The 18,750-nt window shown below is 47.5% G+C and overlaps 1 protein-coding gene across 1 annotated transcript in view; it reads left to right on the forward strand.

Annotated features, from left to right (window-relative positions):
* The window catches only part of SLC25A24 (solute carrier family 25 member 24), a 220,045-nt gene extending 202,395 nt beyond the window's left edge, over window positions 1-17,650 (forward strand). The window contains exon 10 of the mRNA XM_069641872.1: window positions 17,307-17,650. Coding sequence (XP_069497973.1) covers window positions 17,307-17,491 — 185 coding nt within the window. The 3' untranslated portion in view covers window positions 17,492-17,650. The remainder of the gene's footprint in view (window positions 1-17,306) is intronic.
* Window positions 17,651-18,750: the final 1,100 nt, after the last annotated feature.

The following is an 18,750-nucleotide window of genomic DNA, read 5'->3' on the forward strand; positions in this document are numbered from 1 at the left end:
CTATTAGGCACACTCAATGATGTTGGGAATACTTTCTAAATTGAACTTAACCACAGTGACGCTATTAGGCACACTTGATGATGTTGGGAATACTTTCTAAATTGACCTTAACCACAGTGACGCTATTAGGCACACTCAATGATGTTGGGAATACTTTCTAAATTGAACTTAACCACAGTGACACGTCCTACAGAGAGCTATATTGCTAAGCAAAACAAGTGGCAGTCCTGCTTAACTTTCACCCAGAAGGAAGGGCTGAAAAAAGAGTGAGAAGATAATGCGTCTAGGGACACCACTGATAAGTCACCCCTCTCAGGCCCGACGAGAGGAGACGCCCTCAGGGTCAAATGTCGTTGGAGCTCGGCCTGGTGCTGGCAGAGATGAGGTCAGGCTTTGCATCCATCAACACAAAGCTGGACGGGATGGTGTACAAGGTTGACAGAATGCAGGAACGCATAGAGAAGGAGAGTGGGAAAATCTCTGAGGTTGAGCATCGCGTGAGAACGTTGGAGGACAGAAGCAGTGAAGTGACACTGGTGATCCGGGAGCTGTGGAGGGAAGTGAAGGCCATAGAGGATAAAAATGAGGCTCTGGAGGCAAGATCACGGAGAAACAACATCCGGGTGGTGGGGGTCCAGAATCTATCCCACAGCAGAGCATGTAGGTCTTCATGGAAAACTTTATCAAGGAGGTTCTGCAGGGGGTCCCACTGCTTACTCAATTCCTGTTCGAGAGAGCGCATTGGGTGTTACAGGCTGATCCTAGACCTGGTCAAAATCCTCACCCGATAATTGCTATGTTGTTGAATTATTGAGACCGGGACACTACCTACGGGAATGCAGGTCAAGAGACCTTGGGGACTTTACCTACAGGAATGCTAGAGTATCATTCTACCCGGACTTCCCGCCGGCTGTCCAGAAAGCTTGCCTCTCCTTCCTGGTGGCAAAAAGAGTATTCTGGGATCGTGGGATGCAATATTCCATGATATATCCGTCGTCAAAGCTGCGTGTTAAGCACTTTTTTTCAGACCCTGGTGCGGTGCAAGACATTCTCGAATCCCCGCTCAAGTAACTTGCTGGGCCTCTCAAGTAAGGGGCTGGTGATTGGAGCTGGGGGGGAGCTCCCACACCACTCGGGAGCTGGACCGGATCGGTCCCTGGTTAAATGTGTGGCATTAGCGTGTTTTCCCCGATGGGTATACAATATGTTCGCTTGAAACTGTAACACATCAGTCCCGCTGCATACTAAAGTGGTGTTTGGAGGTCCTCCCCTCGAGGTCTGGGTGGTGGTGGTCACTTGGATGGCAGAGTCTGGCGCCCCTGGGCTGTGGCCCATGGTAATTTGGTCATTGAGGGTAAATGGGTGGGGGGGGCACAAGCCACTGCAAATTGGGGTTAGGCAGTGTGGGTGGGGGTGGGTTGGACGGGGGAATTTAGGGAAAGTGTGTGGGCAGTTTTTTAGGAAGTTGGGTTATGTTAGTTCAAAAAGATTCACGCCTCATTAGATTGGTCAGCAGCAGGCGTATGAATCAGGCGAGTAAGTGGGTAGGGCAAGGCCCCTTGAACAGCCTCCAGCCTAACAATGGCGAGTAGAGTGATCAGTTGGAATGTGCGAGGACTCAACAACCCATGCAAGTCCCGCAAGCTGGTCCAGTACTGTGAAGGGCATTGGGCCAGGTAGTCTTGCTGCAGTAAACTCATCTGGTGGGCAGGGGGGAATGAGGGATTTGCTAGGAGCTCGGGAAACTAAACACTACACCTCATACTCCTCATACTCGTCATACTCAGCAGGGGTGATGACGCTGGTGCACATATCCGTGGGCTTCCGCACAACCAACATTGTTTTTTTTATATAACATTTTTATTGTTTTGTGGACATAAACAAGCACAACCACAATAAGTAGTTGACAATTGGTCCCTACACATAACCATGTAAACATTTAAACATTTAAACACACAGGGATACATTTCTTCCCGGCATCTGGTTTATGTTTGCATATATTGTAAAGTTGTTACATCTAGAGTTTCTTGAGATCGTTCCAATGGCTTATATCAGTTCACTGTTCGGCGCTCAGTGTCCCTAAGTCTGTTCTTTGCGTGCCTTCAGTTGTCCTCCCATTTTTGCCATATCTTGGCCGCTTTCTCTGGGCATCCTCTTGTGGTGTACACTCTCGCCTCCATTGGGACGCACATGTCCACGTCCACTACCCATTTGGCGTACTGTGGCGGTGTGGGCGAGCCCCATAATTGGGCTATGTTTCTTTTTGCGAGACTCGTAGTCGTTGCAAACATTAGTTTTTCAAATCTGGATAGCTCTATATCCGCATCTATTCCCAGTATCAGGAGGTTTGGGGTCCATCGGTATTTCACGGTCAGGTACTGTTGCGAGCCTATCGCAGCATTGTTGCCAAAAGTCCTGTATCCGCGGGCATTCCCATAGGATGTGGAAGAAGGTTCCTCTCAGATGGTGACATCTCAAGCAGTTAGGGTCCGTCGCCCTTCCCCATTGGTGCAAGGCCTCTCTAGGATAGTAAATCCTATGTAGGATTTTTAGCTGGACAGGCTGATTCTGGCTGAAATTGCTGATTCCCGGGGGTACATAAGTGCTACTGTCCAGTCCTTTGCTTGTATTTGACCCACATCTCTTTCCCGTTTCTCTTTAAGTCTCGTGAGTTCTTTCGTGGCAAACGAGTTGATGGCATTGTACATTGTGGATGTTACTTTGTGTCCAATTCGTTCCATCACTATGTTCCTCTCGATCGGGGTGCATTCTGGCACATTTGGGAGGTCTATTTCGCTTGCAGTAAGTGCGTGCCTTATCTGTATGTAGTGGAAGTGCTCCGTGATGGGAAGGTTGAATTAGTCTTTCAGGACTTGGAATGTCTTGATTTCGCCATCCTGTACCAGGTCTTCTAATGTCTGTATCCCCGCCTCCTCCCAGGCTACCCATTTGGGAATGTCTTTAAGTCCGGGAGGTGTTTATTCCACCACAGGGGTTGTTTCAATGTGACCTTCCCTTCCCACCCCAGGTATTTATGCGCATCCATCCAAATCTGCGTTCTCTGAGCCACCATTGTGGGTGTGGCTTGTCGGGTTTTCTTTTGATAAAGGCTTTCTAGCGGGGTGATTCCATGGTCCGTCTGGGCGTCTGCTCTGTTGTATGGTATCATTGGATCGGCGGCATGCAGGCTATCATCCACCACCGACATTTGGGCAGCCCAGTAATACGTCTGCAGGTGTGGAAGTCCGATTCCTCCCTCCCACACTGAACGCTGTAGGGTTCTGAGAGCAATTTGTCGGTGCCCCACTCCCCATAGCAGTTTCCCGAGTGATTCATCTATTTTGTGAAATTCTATTTGGGGTATATATAGCGGTGCGTTCTGCAGGGCATATAAAAACCGGGGGAGGGCCAACATCTTAAATAAAGCAGCTCTTCCCAGTAGGGTGAGCAGAAGGGCCATCCATTGCTTTACGTCATTTACGAATCTATCTCTTACTGGGTGCAGGTTTTTCCCTATATACTGCGTTAGGTCTGTTGAGATTTGTATCCCCAGATATCGGAACTGCTCTTTCTCGATCTTAAATGGGTTATTAGCTAAGGTCGCTGCATCGAGTCCCTTTATTGGAAAGATCAGGGATTTATCATAATTTACCCTCAACCCGCTAAAGGCTCCATATGTACTTAGTATATTGGTTACAGTGGGACAGGAGATCGCTGGGTCACTAAGGTAGATTAGGAGGTCCTCTGCATATAGGGACACCCTGTCCTCCCAGTCCTGTGCCCAGTGGAACCCCTCCCAATCTAGGGACTCCCTCAGCGTTATCGCCAGTGGTTCAATTGCGAGTGCAAATAACATTGCCCAGAGGGGACATCCCTGCCTGGTTTTATGGTTCGTGAGGACCAGCCATTGACTCTGATTTCTGCTATCGGGGCATTGTATAGGAGTTTGACCAAGTTTGTGAATTGCTCTCCAAATCCCATTTTGCCCATGATGAGCCACAGGGCCTCCCAATGGACCGAGTGGAAGGCCTTCTCAAAGTCAATAGTAAGCAGTGCCAATGGGTCCTGTAGAGTGGCCGATCTTTCAATGGCAGAGTAAAGTCTGCGTATATTCATTCGCGTGGATCTTTGTGGCATGAAGCCGCATTGGTCCGAGTGGACCAGGGAGGTTATCACTGTTTGCAGTCTGTTGGTCAGTATTTTGGCCAATATTTTAGCTTCCGTGTTAATGAGAGAGATTGGGCGAAACGAGCTGCATGCGTCTGGAGGTTTGCCTTCTTTGTGTATTACTACTATGCTGGCTTTTCTTAGGTCCGGTGGTAGGATGCCTTTCTCCTTTGTCTGTAGGAACATTTTGAGCATGTGTTGCGCCACTTCTCCGGTGCCAATTTTCTTCCATATTTCTACTGGAAGGCCATTCGGCCCTGGGGTTTTTCCATTCTGTAGCTGGGAAATGGCTGTCGTCAGTTCTTCCTCTGTTATTGCAGCTTCGAGATTCAGCCTCTGGGTTTCGTTTAGTGCTGGGATGGTCGCTGAGTCCAATATGGTGGCGTCCAGCGGATTCGTCGGTGGGGCATATAGTGTTTCATAGTAAGTTGCAAAGGCCTCCGCTATGCCTGAGTCCGTTGAGGCCCATTCAGTGTTTGTGATGCCTATCTGCCGTACCTGGAGGTGGCTGTCCTCCCTCCTTTCCAACCATGCCAGCATTTTGCTGGCTTTGTCTCCCATTTCATATATCCTTGCTCGTGTAGTTCTGTGCGCCTGTTTTGCGCATGTCAGCGCCACATTGTATAGTTTCTTTTGTGCCACCTTTAGAGATGTATTGTCATCTGTCGTTCCTGATCTTATGAGGTTCTCCTCAGCACGTCTCGCGTCTGCTTCTACTACTTCTTGCTGGTGTGATTGTGTGCTGAGGTCCAGCTCAGTATTTCACCCCTTAAAGTTGCCTTATATGCTTCCAATAATATTCCAGCATCGTCCACAGAATCCTGATTTAGTTCAAAGTACGTTGCGGTTGTTTCTTGGATTTTCTCCGTTAGTTCTGGGAATCCCAGGTAGTATACATTCAATCGCCACTTCGGTGGGGGCTGTAGCCTTTGTGTCTCAAGCAGCATCGTGAGTGGGGAGTGATCCGATATTCCTCGGGGCTGCAGCGTTGACTCAATTACTTTGTGCATGTTTACACCAGGGAGGATGAAATAGTCTATCCTAGACATCGATCCGTGTGCACCCGAGTGAAAAGAGAATTGTTTCTCGCCTGGGTGGAGGTCCCTCCATGCATCTTTCAGGCCCAATGCCGAAGCAAAGCTGGCCAGCTTGGTTGGTCGTGTCGGATTTCCTCCTCTCTGATGTGTGCGATCCTCAATTCTGCTCATCACCTCATTGAAGTCCCCGCCCATCACCAGTGTATCCGCTGGGTTATTTACTATTATCGGCGTGATTTCTTCGAGTAGAGGGGCCATTATTGCTGGGGGCGAGTAGATCGCTATTGTAGCTATGGTTTGGTTCCATAATGTGCCATGCATAAACACAAATCTGCCTCCCGGTCTTGAATTATGTGTGTTATGTCTATCGGGGTTCTTTTGTTTATCAGTATCACCATACCTTTCGAGCCCATGGAGAAGCCTTCATGGATTGCTGTTTTGTACTTGGTTCTCTTGAAGAATTGGCAGTTCGTGCCCGCCAGGTGTGTTTCGGTTAGCATCACTATATCCGGATCATGTCGATTAATATATTGCATTACTAGTCTTCTCTTTATGCTATTTCCCAGGCCATTCATGTTCCATGTCATGAAGGCAAGCTTTTTTTCCCTAAGTCCAGCTGTAGCCATTGCTCACTGAGTTCCTTGCCATATGTGGGTGTTTGATTCTTGCCATTTTCAAGTATGTCTTGTATGAAGTGGTCCTGATGGGCCAGGTGTCATTTGGATACCTGTGTAACTCCTGATTCCCCCTCCCCATACTCCTTCCCCAACTGAAGCATCTGTCATCTATTAAACAAAACATTTATCAACTTGTAGTCTTTGGTATTAGGAATACCACAGTGTGCACTTCGTAATTGTTCGGGGGGGTTGTGCCATGCTGGGTTTTGGGCCGCCAGCATTCATTTCGCCAAATGTTATGATTGTTAGGTGGTCATCGCTTAATTTTACGTTCCGTTGATTTTCTTTTGTCCGCTCTTTCATTTATTCGCCTTAACTTTGTGGTATCGCTTCCATATCTTGGTAGGATAGTTCTTGTGGGGGTTCGTTTAGCTTTGGTCCATTTCCCTTCGGCTCACATCTTTTGCATGGGTCTCAGGTGTCATGAGTTCTTTCAACTCTCAGTCATGTTTGTAGTTAATCATTTTCTCTCTGGGGTCTCGCTTCTATTTCCTGATGGGGTAGCCCGTTTGGTGGCTCATTCAGGCGTGGCCTGTTCCTTCTTGTTTCTTGTCGTTTGCATGCGTTCCATTCTCCCTTCAGATGCCCCTCAGCCCAAGCCCATGCCTCTCTGGGATCAGTAAAGTGTATTGTGGTGCCATTGTGGTATATCTTCAATTGCGCAGGGAACAGGAGGCCATACTTCACGTTCAGTGTCTGTAGGCGCTTCTTGAGAGGGTCAAAGGATTGTCTCATCTTCTGTACCTCCCTAGTGAAGTCTGGAAAGAATCCAATTCTGGAGCCGTTATGTTATCTCCCCTTTTTGTCTGGCCATTTGTAATATTGCATCCCGATCTCTGTAATTGAGGACCTTCGCTACCACCGTTCTCGGTTGTTTGCCAGGTATTGGTGTGCCTGTTGGGACTCGGTGTGCCCTTTCTATTGAGAACAGTGTCGATACGGTCTTGGTAGCAAATAGGTCGGTCAGCCATTTTTCTAGGAAGAGCTCCATGGAATCCCCTTCAGTCTTTTCAGGCAGCCCAAGAATACGTATATTATTTCTCCTTGACCTGCCCTCTCACTCCTCCACCCTGGTCTCTAGTACTTTAATGCATTCTAGCGCTCTGTTCATTTGCTGGCCCATACTTCTCAGGTCATCCTCTACAACAGATATATGGTCTCGGCCTCGCCAGTGCGGGATGAGAGTTTCTGGAGATCGTGTCGCAATAGGGAGACTTCTGTAGTGATGCCATCCATTTTGACTTCCATAGAGGATCGCGAGTTGGCAATGGCATTCATCACATCCCTTAGGGATAGGGACTCTTCAGGGTTTTGTGTCTCTTCAGGTCTATCTGAATCTGTTGGTGGGGGCAGAGTAGTGGTCGTGAATTGTTCCATGGTGCTCTGGTTGGCCCCCTTTTTGGTGGTTAGTGCCTTATCCTTACCCATTGCAGCAGCTGTCTGCTGGTTTGTTGTAGTTATGTAGTGCGCAGTTTTTAGAGTTCTGGGTCGTCTTTTGGGGTGGTTCGTTTGGTGCTGCTTTTGTCAGGAGGTTGCTTTCCCGGGCAAGCAGTTCACTGTGCGAGTGCCTAATCTTTGCGTGGACACCTCTGCTAATGATATTCTGCTGGTTCGTGGCATTGCACCGCACTACCAGTGGATGTCATCGGCTGGTGGGTTGGTTCTCCGTTTCTCTCTTTCCCTATATTTCGGCCACAAGCTGGGTGTGGGGGGATCTATTTCCTTCCCAAATGGCCAAACCAATTCCTGTTCAGACCCTCTGCACAGTGGCTGGATTCCGTTCCCTTTATGTTGCCTTTTGCCTCATTGGCAGTTCGTTTTCGGGGTATTCATTTCCTGTATTCCAGGATTCACCTTTGTGCCCAGTTCCCGGTTCTGACAGTCTAGTGGGGTGGGTTTATGGCCGATGCTTTAGGCCCACGTGTTCAGCTTGAGCTAGGGGGGTCCAGTCTCCCCTCCCGTAATGTGGCGCCTTTGGTTCAATGCCCTGCCCCACCTCCCCCTCTCCTTACCGGCGTGTCTTGCTGGGTGAGACCGGGTGACGGCGGGCGCTCTACGATATACGGAGCGCCCGCAAATGTCTGCTTATGAGCAGAAGGCAGCGACGCTGTGGCGTGGTCTGCCCACGTCCGAGACCGCTACCTTCCAGCCGCGCTCCGATTGAGAAGGGGTTTCGGAGCTCAATCGCACGGGGCCGTTGCGGGTCCTCTGTGTCTCCGGTTGGGGCCTCGCTGTCCACGCGTGACCCTGCCCGTCTCAACCTCGTCCGCCCGCGATGGTGGCGAGGCAGCGGGTGACTGGGCGAGCAGGCAGGTAGGTCCATGGGGCGTCGCTCTAGGGTGCTCTTCGGGCTCCGCTCACTTAGAGAGCCGCGGTCAGTCCAATGTTGCCTCTGCCCCGGCAGGCAGCGCAGCACCACACCAGCGGATCCCGCTTCGTGCGTGTAAGGAGGCCGGGCTTTGCTCCCGACCAGTCCGCCTCCAAGCCCGTCTCCGCCGGTGCTTTCAGTGTGGGTTGCAGGCTGGTGGACACTATCGGCTTGTCACTTTCGCACCTTTCCCCGCACAGCGCTTTCTCCTCGTGGCCTCAGCGCCCAGTAAGGAGGCCGGTCTGGATGCGATACCGGCCGCAGCGCCTCACTTCCCCCACGCCGCCTCCTTCCCCTCACCAGGCGCGGCAGCCATTTTGGGTTTGCACGGCCCACACACGCTGTTACTTTCAGCAGGGATTTTCTCGTCGGCTGTGCTCCGATTCAGTCCTCCTGCACAGCACTCTGGTGCAGCAAGGTTTCGCCGCCCTTGAGCTGTCTTTATTGTTCGGATATCCACCCAAAATCACAGGATTAATGCAGGATGTAGCTGGCGGCCCCGGGAGCTGAGAGGAATCCCGTCCTCATCGTACGCTCTCTGGCCACGCCCCCACAACCAACATTGTTGATCTGCAAGGGAGATATGTCATCGTCTCGGGGTGTTGGGGCAACACAATGGTTAGATTTATCAATTTATATGGCCCTAATGTGGACGACTCTGGGTTCTTTGAGGCCTTAGTAAGTAGGTTCCACAAATTCCTCCATACTAGTTTTGTGTGGGCTAGTGATCTCCATGTCGCACTTGACCCGAGGAGAGAGATCGGCTGGGGGGGGGGGAGCGACATCGCTCCAGGGCAGCAGAGGCGGTTTTGAGTGACATGCGTGAGCTTGAGTTGGATGCCTGGAGGCTGCTCCGGTCAGAAGGGAGGGAATATTCGTTTCACTTGACGGTGCATGGTACCTCATTGCGATTGGATTACACCTTGGTTAGCCCCCCCCGTGCACCGAACATTTGACTGTCTTCTTCTCCCTAGAACGCTTTCTGACCATTCACATGTCCTTTGGTCAGTGTGTCTGGAACAGGAGGTATTCTCTCTACCCTTTTGGAGGTTTAAGCCTGCAGCACTGTTGGACATAGTGTTTAAGAGTGAAGTGCATGACTTGGTTAAGGCTTAATTTTGTGAGAATCTGGAGCTCTGCATGGGAGGCGTTCAAGGTGGTGCTTCAGGGTGGTTGCCTCTCTGGAATTGGGCTTGTTAAAACTGATTTGTAGATGGGTGAATGAAACTGAGCTGGAAGCCAAGAGATACGAAAGGGAGTCGGATGAGGGAAGTGGTACTGGATCTATGGCTAAACTCAGGAAAGTGCTGGACTGCTTTAACGACATTGCAGAGCATGAGGTTAAATACCTGGTGCACACAACAATGGCCGATAGGTATGGCGAGGAGGGAAGGCCGGGCATAATACTAGCAGGCAAGTGAGAACAAGGAAATAGCGACGAGGACATCAGAGGGAGAGGTGGTGGTGAGGCCGGAGGCAATAGTGGATGCATTCTGACATTATTACGAGAAACTATATGCATCACGGGGGACGCTGTGTATGGTAGAGCTAGAGGAATATTTCAGGGAGGCAACCCTGCCTGTGCTGAGTGAGGTGGCGGTGGAAGCACTGGCTGCACTATCACACTTGACTAGATCCTCCTAGCAATGCGTGCCCTGCCCTCTTCCAAAGTGCCGGGCACGGAAGGGATAACGGCTGAGTTCTACAATTAGTGGGGTCCCAACGTGGCTCAGCATATGCTATCGGTGTGGGGCGAGAGTATGAAGGTGGGGTGGCTCCCCCAACAATGGGCAAAACGGTAATACTGCTAATATTGAAACAGATAAGGACCCCTTTGAATGCCCCTCGTACAGCCCAATATCCTTGCTGAATCTTGACACAAACATTTTTGCTAAGGTGTTGGCGGACTGCTTGCTCCTGCATTTCTCGCACATTATACACGTGGACCAGTAGTGTTTCATAGGGAGGATTATTTTACCTCGAGAGTGTGACCCTTTTTCCCACACTCTCGTGTTTTGAAATGTGTTTTACTCTTGTGTTTTCTTTGGTAATGGAGTTTTAGACAACTCCATAGGCATGTGTCACACAGCACCCTCAATGCAGTGGCACATGGAAGCCTTTCAGGCTTTCCCAATGTTTAAATACCTTCTCTGGGATAAACTACTGTTTCCCAGAGAAAGTAAAGTGAAATTGACTTTACTAGTCTTTTTACATTCCTAGACTCAGCACACCCCATCTTACAATAGAGTGCTGGAGAGGTTACCTAGTATCCCCTGTGTCTAGCTACTCGTGTAGCAGTCAAATGCTACATTTTCCTCTCGAAATGGCCGATGGCAGTGGTGTTAAAACAAACTACCATGATTTTTCCCGACCGCAAACACCAGTAGCGTTAAATCGTGGGTGCCATGTTTTTCAAGATGGCGTCTGAGCCCCCTTTGTTTAAACAGGCCCCGGTCTTCTTTTTTCGACGTTTCTTTTTGGAAAGGTCCTTCTAGAGTATGTCTCTACGCGCCAAACCAGGTTTGGTCCCATTGTTCCATCGCCTTTGGCGGGCTTCAGGACTGAAGACCACCTCTGGTGCCCGAGTGTCTGGCGTGGGCAGGAAGTGAGAGAGGTGCCCGAAACTCCCTGTGCTTAGTCTCCTTGGAGACCCAAATGCACACTAGCGTGATTGGCTGGCTGACTGTCCGGCAAGTACAGCCACCCTGCTGGGTGAGTGGTAGCTAGGCTGGGATAAAAGGCAAGTCTCTTGGCTTGGAAGGCAGAGTCGACCACTGGATAGAAAGAACGAAGACTAGCTTGAAGAGGACGGCTGCTGCAACTCCTGGACCATTGGTTTACCCGGTAAAGCCATGCTGCAGGTCCGAATCGCTAAGTTCATCTTGACAGAGAAGCCCTGCAAGGACGACTTCTCCCTTTGAGTTGGAGGGACCAATCAACTCGACACTAAGCCACCTAGATGCATTCTCGGAGCTGGTTGTATTTTCTTCAGTGCTTCAGTTAACCGAATAACCAGGGAGAGGGACACCAGTGTGTGTGCTTTACTGCAGCTACCAGAATTTAAGATTTGCTTGTGCCAGCTTTTTGATCATTTCCAGTGCAGTGCAGGAGTCCCCCGACGTCCTTCCTCTTGTCCCCACGACTGAGGCTCGGGAACAGCGAGATCTGCAGGAACTGCCAGGAACAGAAGTCTTCAGCTGCATCTTTCTCTTCATTTGAAAGGTACTGTGAAATGAGGCAGAGTACTTACCTCTCGCCGTGAAAGTGCTTGAAACTTTTGTAACTAGCAGGCCTAATCACCTTGTGACCCTACATATATTTCTTCTTCTTACAAACAACTTCTGAGAACTGCTACAGAGACTTTACCGTTTACTTACCAGAACCGTTTTTTACCTATCCAAGACTTTAGTCCATTGACTTTGGCCTAACCGATTGAATTTCATTTACTCCTCTGGTGAACTCAAAGTATCTGCACTGTCTAAGAATAATTGTAATTTTTTTTATGTTCTGAACCTATTCATTTTTGTTCCTCCTTCAAAGTATTCTGAATGTCATTTTGCTTCTTATTCAAATGCCTCAGAAACTTAACGAGTTAAGTACTGAAGTGTATTTTTGTGTGATATTTAACTGCCTCCTTCTAGTGAATGTTTTATAACTGACTAGAATAAATTAATAAGTGTTTACCAAGAAAGCTTGAGTGTAATAGTGTATTTGAATACCTGTGATTGTAGACCTCTGTGTAACCTCATTACAGCTCACATTCTCTCTTGAGATGAGCCTGGCTGCTCAGCTCCGCTACCAAAAACTGTGTAGCACAGACTTATACCAAAGGTTGGTTTTGCTTACACCTGTTGTCATAGTTGTGTAGTGGTCCCAAAGGGTACTGCATGCAAGCTATGCCTAACAATCATACAGCTGAACTTGTGCTCAGACTGAATTTATTTAATTTTTCAGGGTTGCAAGAGTTTCTCATGATACATGAATTGGCCCAAAAACTGGTGCATGTGATAGAAAAAACTACTAGAACATATTTCCACATCTGCGATCCAATGTTCTGTGTATTAAAGATGGTTGAATTCGTACACCTGACCGTTGCACAGACAATGATGAATGTTTTAGCTTAGTTTATCTATTTTATGCAAATGCCCAGAGCTTGAATTTTGCAACTATGAAACTTACGTCATTGGGTGCTCGGTCGCCAAAGAAATAAGTGATTGGCCAAATAATTAAACAAAGACCAACCTCTGTTCTTGAGGACATTCTCAAATATGTTTAATCCACCATTTCTTGAATTACTTATTATGACCTAGTCTCTTGCACTTGTCATACCACTTTCGGGCCAGTGAACGTTCTTAAAATATGAGATCTGAGGCAAAGTTGGTTGCGCCATGAAAGTGGACCATTTTGTCCCTGTAGGAGCACAGTTTACACAGAACATATGGAAGACACAGGGAGAGTGTGGGGCTAGTGCTCCTACATCAAGCTGGGGAAGACTGAGCTGGTTGGAAGGCCAGTTACCAGTGGGGCATGAGAACCAGAAAAAGCTAGCACTACTATGTAAGGTGTGCAAGACGCCAGAGAAGGGTGTATTACCACATTTCTAAGGTAAGCAGAGGATACAAGGGGTTTCAAGAGTGATATTTGGGCAGCCAGATGAGCATGCAACATCTCACAGATTGGTGAGACTCCTAGCGTGGCGGTCTGTTAGCCTTTATTCAGATGGAAGATCTCAGCTAATCAAGATGTTGTAGACTTCTCCATTTGTAGGTGCTGGAATCTGGAGACATTAACCTGGTCACATTGGTCTGTGTGCCTAACCTTCCTAACTAAATGGTAGGTGATCAACCTCTTCACCTGCTTTTGCGATTTGTATGGTCTCATCAGTTTACCTCACTCACAGTACAGCAACAATCACTGTAGAAGTGAGCTTTCTGCACCCACATTGTTTAAAGGGCATACCTATCACAAGAGAACAGTGGAGCGTTGTACGAGGTGTGGGCAGCCAGCATTGGGGCTGGCATCTTCAACAGTAGTGCAGTACTGCGAGTTGTGGTCTGTGCATCACTGTTTGCTCAGTCGGATTAGTCCTTGGTTAGGTATTGTTGAAAAAGCCATGTTTTGAGAGATTTGTTAAATTGGAGAATTGTGGGGGTATTCGGAGCCGATGCCAGGATCGAGTTACAGAGGGTGGGTGCTTGTCAAGACGAGAATTGTTTGTGGGTCCTCTCTTTGCAATTGAGTTGTGATTAAGGCCAGTTGGTCGATATGCCGCACGAGGAGTGTGCCACCAGATATGTGGAGCGTAGTCGCCAGGTAAGCTGGTGTGCTACTCATGACTGCTTTGTATATGATGCAAGCATTCTTCAAGAGTATCCTGGCTTGGAGAGCAGGCCAATGTAGTTCGCATAGGACGAGGGTGATTCAGTCAATTTTTTGTACACCCAAAATAAGATGTGCTGCAGCATGGTGGACTGCTTTTAGAGGAGCCATGTGACCGCTTGGCATCCTTGCCAGGAGGGAATTTCGCCCATCGATTTTGGAGACACAAGGGCCTGCAGTAAGTTTCAGATGTCCTGCGGCAGGATGAAAGGATTGATTTCTTGAAGGTCTGGGACTTGGAGCCAGGCTGTTGGAGCCTTCTTGGCTATGTTTCTTTTGGAAAGACCATCAGTGTGCTGTCAGTGGTGAAGCCTAAAGATTATGGTGAATCGGAGTGTTGCGCATCAAATCCTTGTGGCATATTTCATTGAGGTATTGTTGGACAAGTTGTTAGCAGGGGGATAGGTTAGGATGAATCCCGTTATGGATTGGTTGAGTGTAAGGTAGGCAGTCCATATCTGTGACTGATGATGGCTAGGTAATTGCGGTGACGACTGACACCATGTGAGCTAATTCCCGTCTACCTTAGAGACCCCCAGCTCTTTTGCTGGATTTAGAACTTTTAATTTTTATCCTGGAGCAAGTGAGACCTTTTTCCTCACTCATGTATTTTTCATTGATTTGAACACTGTTTCTTTTGGTTCTGGACTCTGACAAAATCCATAGGCATCATCTTTTTACATTGTCACACAGCACTTCAGTGAAGTGACACAGGGAAGTCTTCCAGATTTCCCTTCTCTTGGTTGAACTACTGTTTCCAAGAGCAGTAAAGTGAAATTGACTTTACTTACGTTTGTAACTTTCTAGACCCAGCACACACTTTCTTACAATAGGGTGCTGGAGGGGTTACTTAGTAACCCCTTTGTCTAGTTTCTCATGTAACATTTTAATGTTTGTTTCTTTATTTATATAACGCTCCAAACCCGACGGTATCGGGGCGCGTTACATATGAAATTTACTTTCAAGTTACATATGGACAGGTACACAATGGTTGCAAGAACAATACAGGGAAATGATGCTTTATTAAAACAAAGCTAGGTGTATGATACATAAGATATATACATGTGAGCCATTTACAAAGATAACCAGAAAGAGATTGAGGTCTGTACAGAACAAAAGGAAAGGCTTATGTTGCAGTTGAGTCTTTCATAATCAGCCAGCTTTTGGTACGTTTTCTAAAGCTGTAGAAAGACTGATTGGCTCTCAAAGTTACAGGTAGAGAATTCTCCCAACTGGGCTGCGAGAACTGGAAAACTAATTCCCCCTGCTTTTTTAAGTTTAAATCTAGGGACGTTTAGGCGGAAGGAATTGACAGTCCTCATAGGGCATGTTGAAGAATTTATTTACCATTTTTTCCTTTAGATATTTTGGCACTGAGTTATTGAGACATTTATGGGTCGAAGGAAGTTGTTTTAAGGTGAATTCTGTCCTTGACTGAAAGCCAATTGAACTTCTGTTCTCATCCTTCTTGACCTTTCCTCTGCCTTTTGATATGGTCAATCATGCAACCCTTGGCATCACGGACCTGGCTCTGGACTGGTTGACCTCCTTCCACTCTGACCGACCTTACTAGGTTCAACTGGGCCTTTTTCTCTCCTCCATCTCACTTTCCACCTGAGGTGTCCCCCAGGGCTCTATCCTCTTGCCTTGACTTTTCAACATCTACCTGGCCACTATAGCTCACTTGATCTCCACCTTTTCTCCTAACTTCCAATGTTATGCGGATGACACACAGCTCTCCTTCAATCTTCCCGCCTCTTCCTCTCTCATTCCTGACTGCCTGTCTGCTATTCAGGCATGGTGCACTGCTAATGACCTCTGCCTTAATGCCAGTAAGACAGAGATACTATTCATGGAGACTTCTGCTCCCCCCAGCCCCTGACATGGGCCACCCCCTCTCACCCTCTTGTGAGGCAAGAAACCTTGGTGTCATCTTCGACTCCCTTCTCTCCACACATCACAGGCCTTGCCAAGAAGGCGCATTTTCAGCTGCACCTCCTCAGAGGCATTCCCGCTTTCCTCACCTTTCCCCAGAAGTTCTATGTCTCCAGAGCTCTGTTTCTCTCCAGGCTGGACTACTGCAACAGCCTCTTTCTCAGTCTGCATAACTCCTCCCTTCGTCACCTTCAACTAATCCAGAACAGCACTGCAAGACTTCTCCTTGGCCTCAAGCTCAGGGACCACCTCTCTCCAGCCTTAAAGTCTACATTGGCTCCTGGTTGCTGCACTAATCAAGTTCAAGACCCTTTGCATCATCCACAAAGCTTTCTGGGGCCTGGGGCACCTCTTCATCCAACTCTCTGTCCCATAATACCTCCCTGCTAGAGCCCTTCTATCGTCTGGCTCTAACTCTCTGCAGATCAGATGCTTTTCCGAGCAGAGAGTGGGGGTAGAACTCTCTCCTCTGCAGGTACCTCCCTCTGGAATGGCCTCCCTGCCACTCTGACTTGGGCCAGATCTCCCGAAGTTCTACAAGCTACTCAAGACCTTCCTTTTCTCTTCTCCTTTCACTCTCTCCTGCTAATGTCCCCGCCTGCCTCTTGACTGGCCACCTGGTTCCTGTCCCCGCCTGCCTCTTGACTGGCCACCTGGTTCCTGTCCCCGCCTGCCTCTTGACTGGCCACCTGGTTCCTGTCCCCGCCTGCCTCTTGACTGGCCACCTGGTTCATTCAGAATCTAACAGAGTACCAGCACCCCCAACCCCAATTTCAGTCTACCCATGCTCCCCTCACCTCCCCCACTCCCCTTAACCTGCACTTGCCCTTCGGGTGTGTTCCCCCACACTAGCCTGGATGTCCTGCACCCTTGCAGCCCTTCCAACCCCTTAACTCGCACTTAGCTTGTGGAGCTTTCTTCCCCTACATTCTCTGCTTTCTTCTGGCTCTGTCCACCTGGCCTCCCCTGGCATTCGCTTTTTCTCACAGCCCGTCCCCAATTCTCTTACTGCACTTGCACTATCTGAATGTCACAAGGCCTAGTTTGATCATTTAAAAAAAATGTTGTCCTCCCTGCTCCCCACCCTCTTTTCTTGTTGTGCCTTGAAACACATTGTGTATAGGCGTATTATAAAAACCCAATAAATAAAATAAATGAGATCCACGCCTATGATGTGGCCTGTAGGTGAAGTGGAAGCTGAAGGATCCCTTGTGAGATAAAGGGAACCGCCAGGCGGGTAATTTCAAAAAACTTGTTCACACATTAATCCTTGGTTGATGGCTCCCCATGGAATCACAAAAGTGACAAAATGGCACCAACCTCCCTCACTGAAGCTTCTTGGTAGAGCCATAGGGTCTAATATTAACCAAACCAACCCAAGCTGATGCGTTAGTTATGAAAAAGGGATTGGAAGCCTCCCTATGAGATGGTGGACAAATTTATAAGAAGCTGGAAATGTCTGGCCAGCTCTCATTGGATTTAGTTGATAGCCATATGGATGATGCTCTTGGTTGGTTATTGATGGGTTTTGGCTTGGTGATTGATGATCTTGTTTAATAGGGACAAATAAATGTACACCAAAGTGGTGGCATAAGTCTTGTGAAGTCATTCTGATATGATTTTGCTCCGTGTAAAGTATCCCATCTCCAGATTTTATTAGAATAACCATGTTTTTTAGGACTCCTATTTGCACAAATAGATTTTGATTTTGAATGTATTAATGATGTTATTTATATTTCACAGCTTCAATCGAAGGTGCCCCGCAACTCAACATGGTTGGTCTCTTTCGACAAATAGTTGAAAAGGAAGGGCTATTTGGACTTTACCGGGGTATCACTCCAAACTTCATGAAGGTGCTTCCGGCAGTCAGCATTAGCTATGTCGTGTATGAGAAAATGAAAGAGCGAATGGGAGTGTCGTCAAAATAGAGGAAATCGTCTTCAGCACGTGACTCCTAAACCAAAGTCCTATTCTACATCAATTCAATTGCAGCTATTTTGGTTTTCAAACAAAATGTTATGTACCCTATATTGTTTTTTTCTAGTCCGAGAAAAACTCGTCTCCTAAAGAACAATTCATTGTAGCTATTTAAATGTTTTTCTATATTTTCTTCACCACTGTGAATGTGGCATTGGCTACAAGTTTGAGGACTTTACGAAATCACTGAAAAAACATTTTCCTGATTTATTGCTCTCGTATATGTTGAAATCAAATTTCTGAAAGATCTAGTACACATTTGTTGTATCCATTATAACTACGGGGATAAGGTTTTAATTTGGAGTAATGTTCAATATCATGTTCCAGAGAAATCTTAAATACAAGCTGACAAAATCGAAAACCGAAACGATCAAACGACGAACAATGTGCAGCAGCGTATTACGGTCAGTGAATCACATGTGCTCAACTCGCATGTCATATGGACAAAGGGTAATGCAGAAACAGAGAGTGTGCACTCTGCTGCCGACAGAAAATGCAAACGCCATCACAGTTTGAAAATGTCAAGAACCTTGGGGAAGAGGCAATTTTGTGAAGTATGGGCTTCAGGCCGTGTGTTCTCCTGTCTTGCACTGAAAATGAGTCTATAAGGAAAAATACAATGCAGGATGTGCCATTATAGCTTCCAGTCATTGGAAGCGGCTGGAGCCTCTATTCGTTACTGTTGTATTGGGGTCTCTGCTTGCTTGTGAAGGACCAGAGCATGTGCAGGTTTCTTGTTTCACAGTTTGCTTTATGACTTTTACGGAGTGCAGTATTACTAGAAACGATTTTGTTGGGTTGTTTATGATCCCTGAACTCTAAAATATGGTGAGCCGAGGATAGCGCAGGGGCAACGCGCTGGTCTTGGAAGACCACGCAGAGCATCAGAGGTTTAAATCCCGGATCCGCGCTTAGAAACCGAACTCTGGTACGGTTATTAGGTGCGTTATAAAAAAAATCAATTAAATAAATGTACTACATCCATTCATGAATCAGGATTGAAACACTGGCATAGTTGTGTAATTATTTGAGTTCACATAGGCAAGGACACTTTTTCCAGACACATGAGGGGTTGTAGCTCCACAGATTAAAAGTTATCTAAAAAATTTGTGACTTCAGGTTTTGAAAGGGCAGGTCCTACTGTGATACTCAGCCAAGAGGATAATGCTTTTTTTTTTCTTTTTTTTTTTTAAACAATATGCACACTTGC

The sequence above is a fragment of the Ambystoma mexicanum genome, chromosome 1q (genome assembly GCF_040938575.1).
Source record: "Ambystoma mexicanum isolate Mex_15411 chromosome 1q, UKY_AmexF1_1, whole genome shotgun sequence".
NCBI lineage: Eukaryota > Metazoa > Chordata > Amphibia > Caudata > Ambystomatidae > Ambystoma > Ambystoma mexicanum.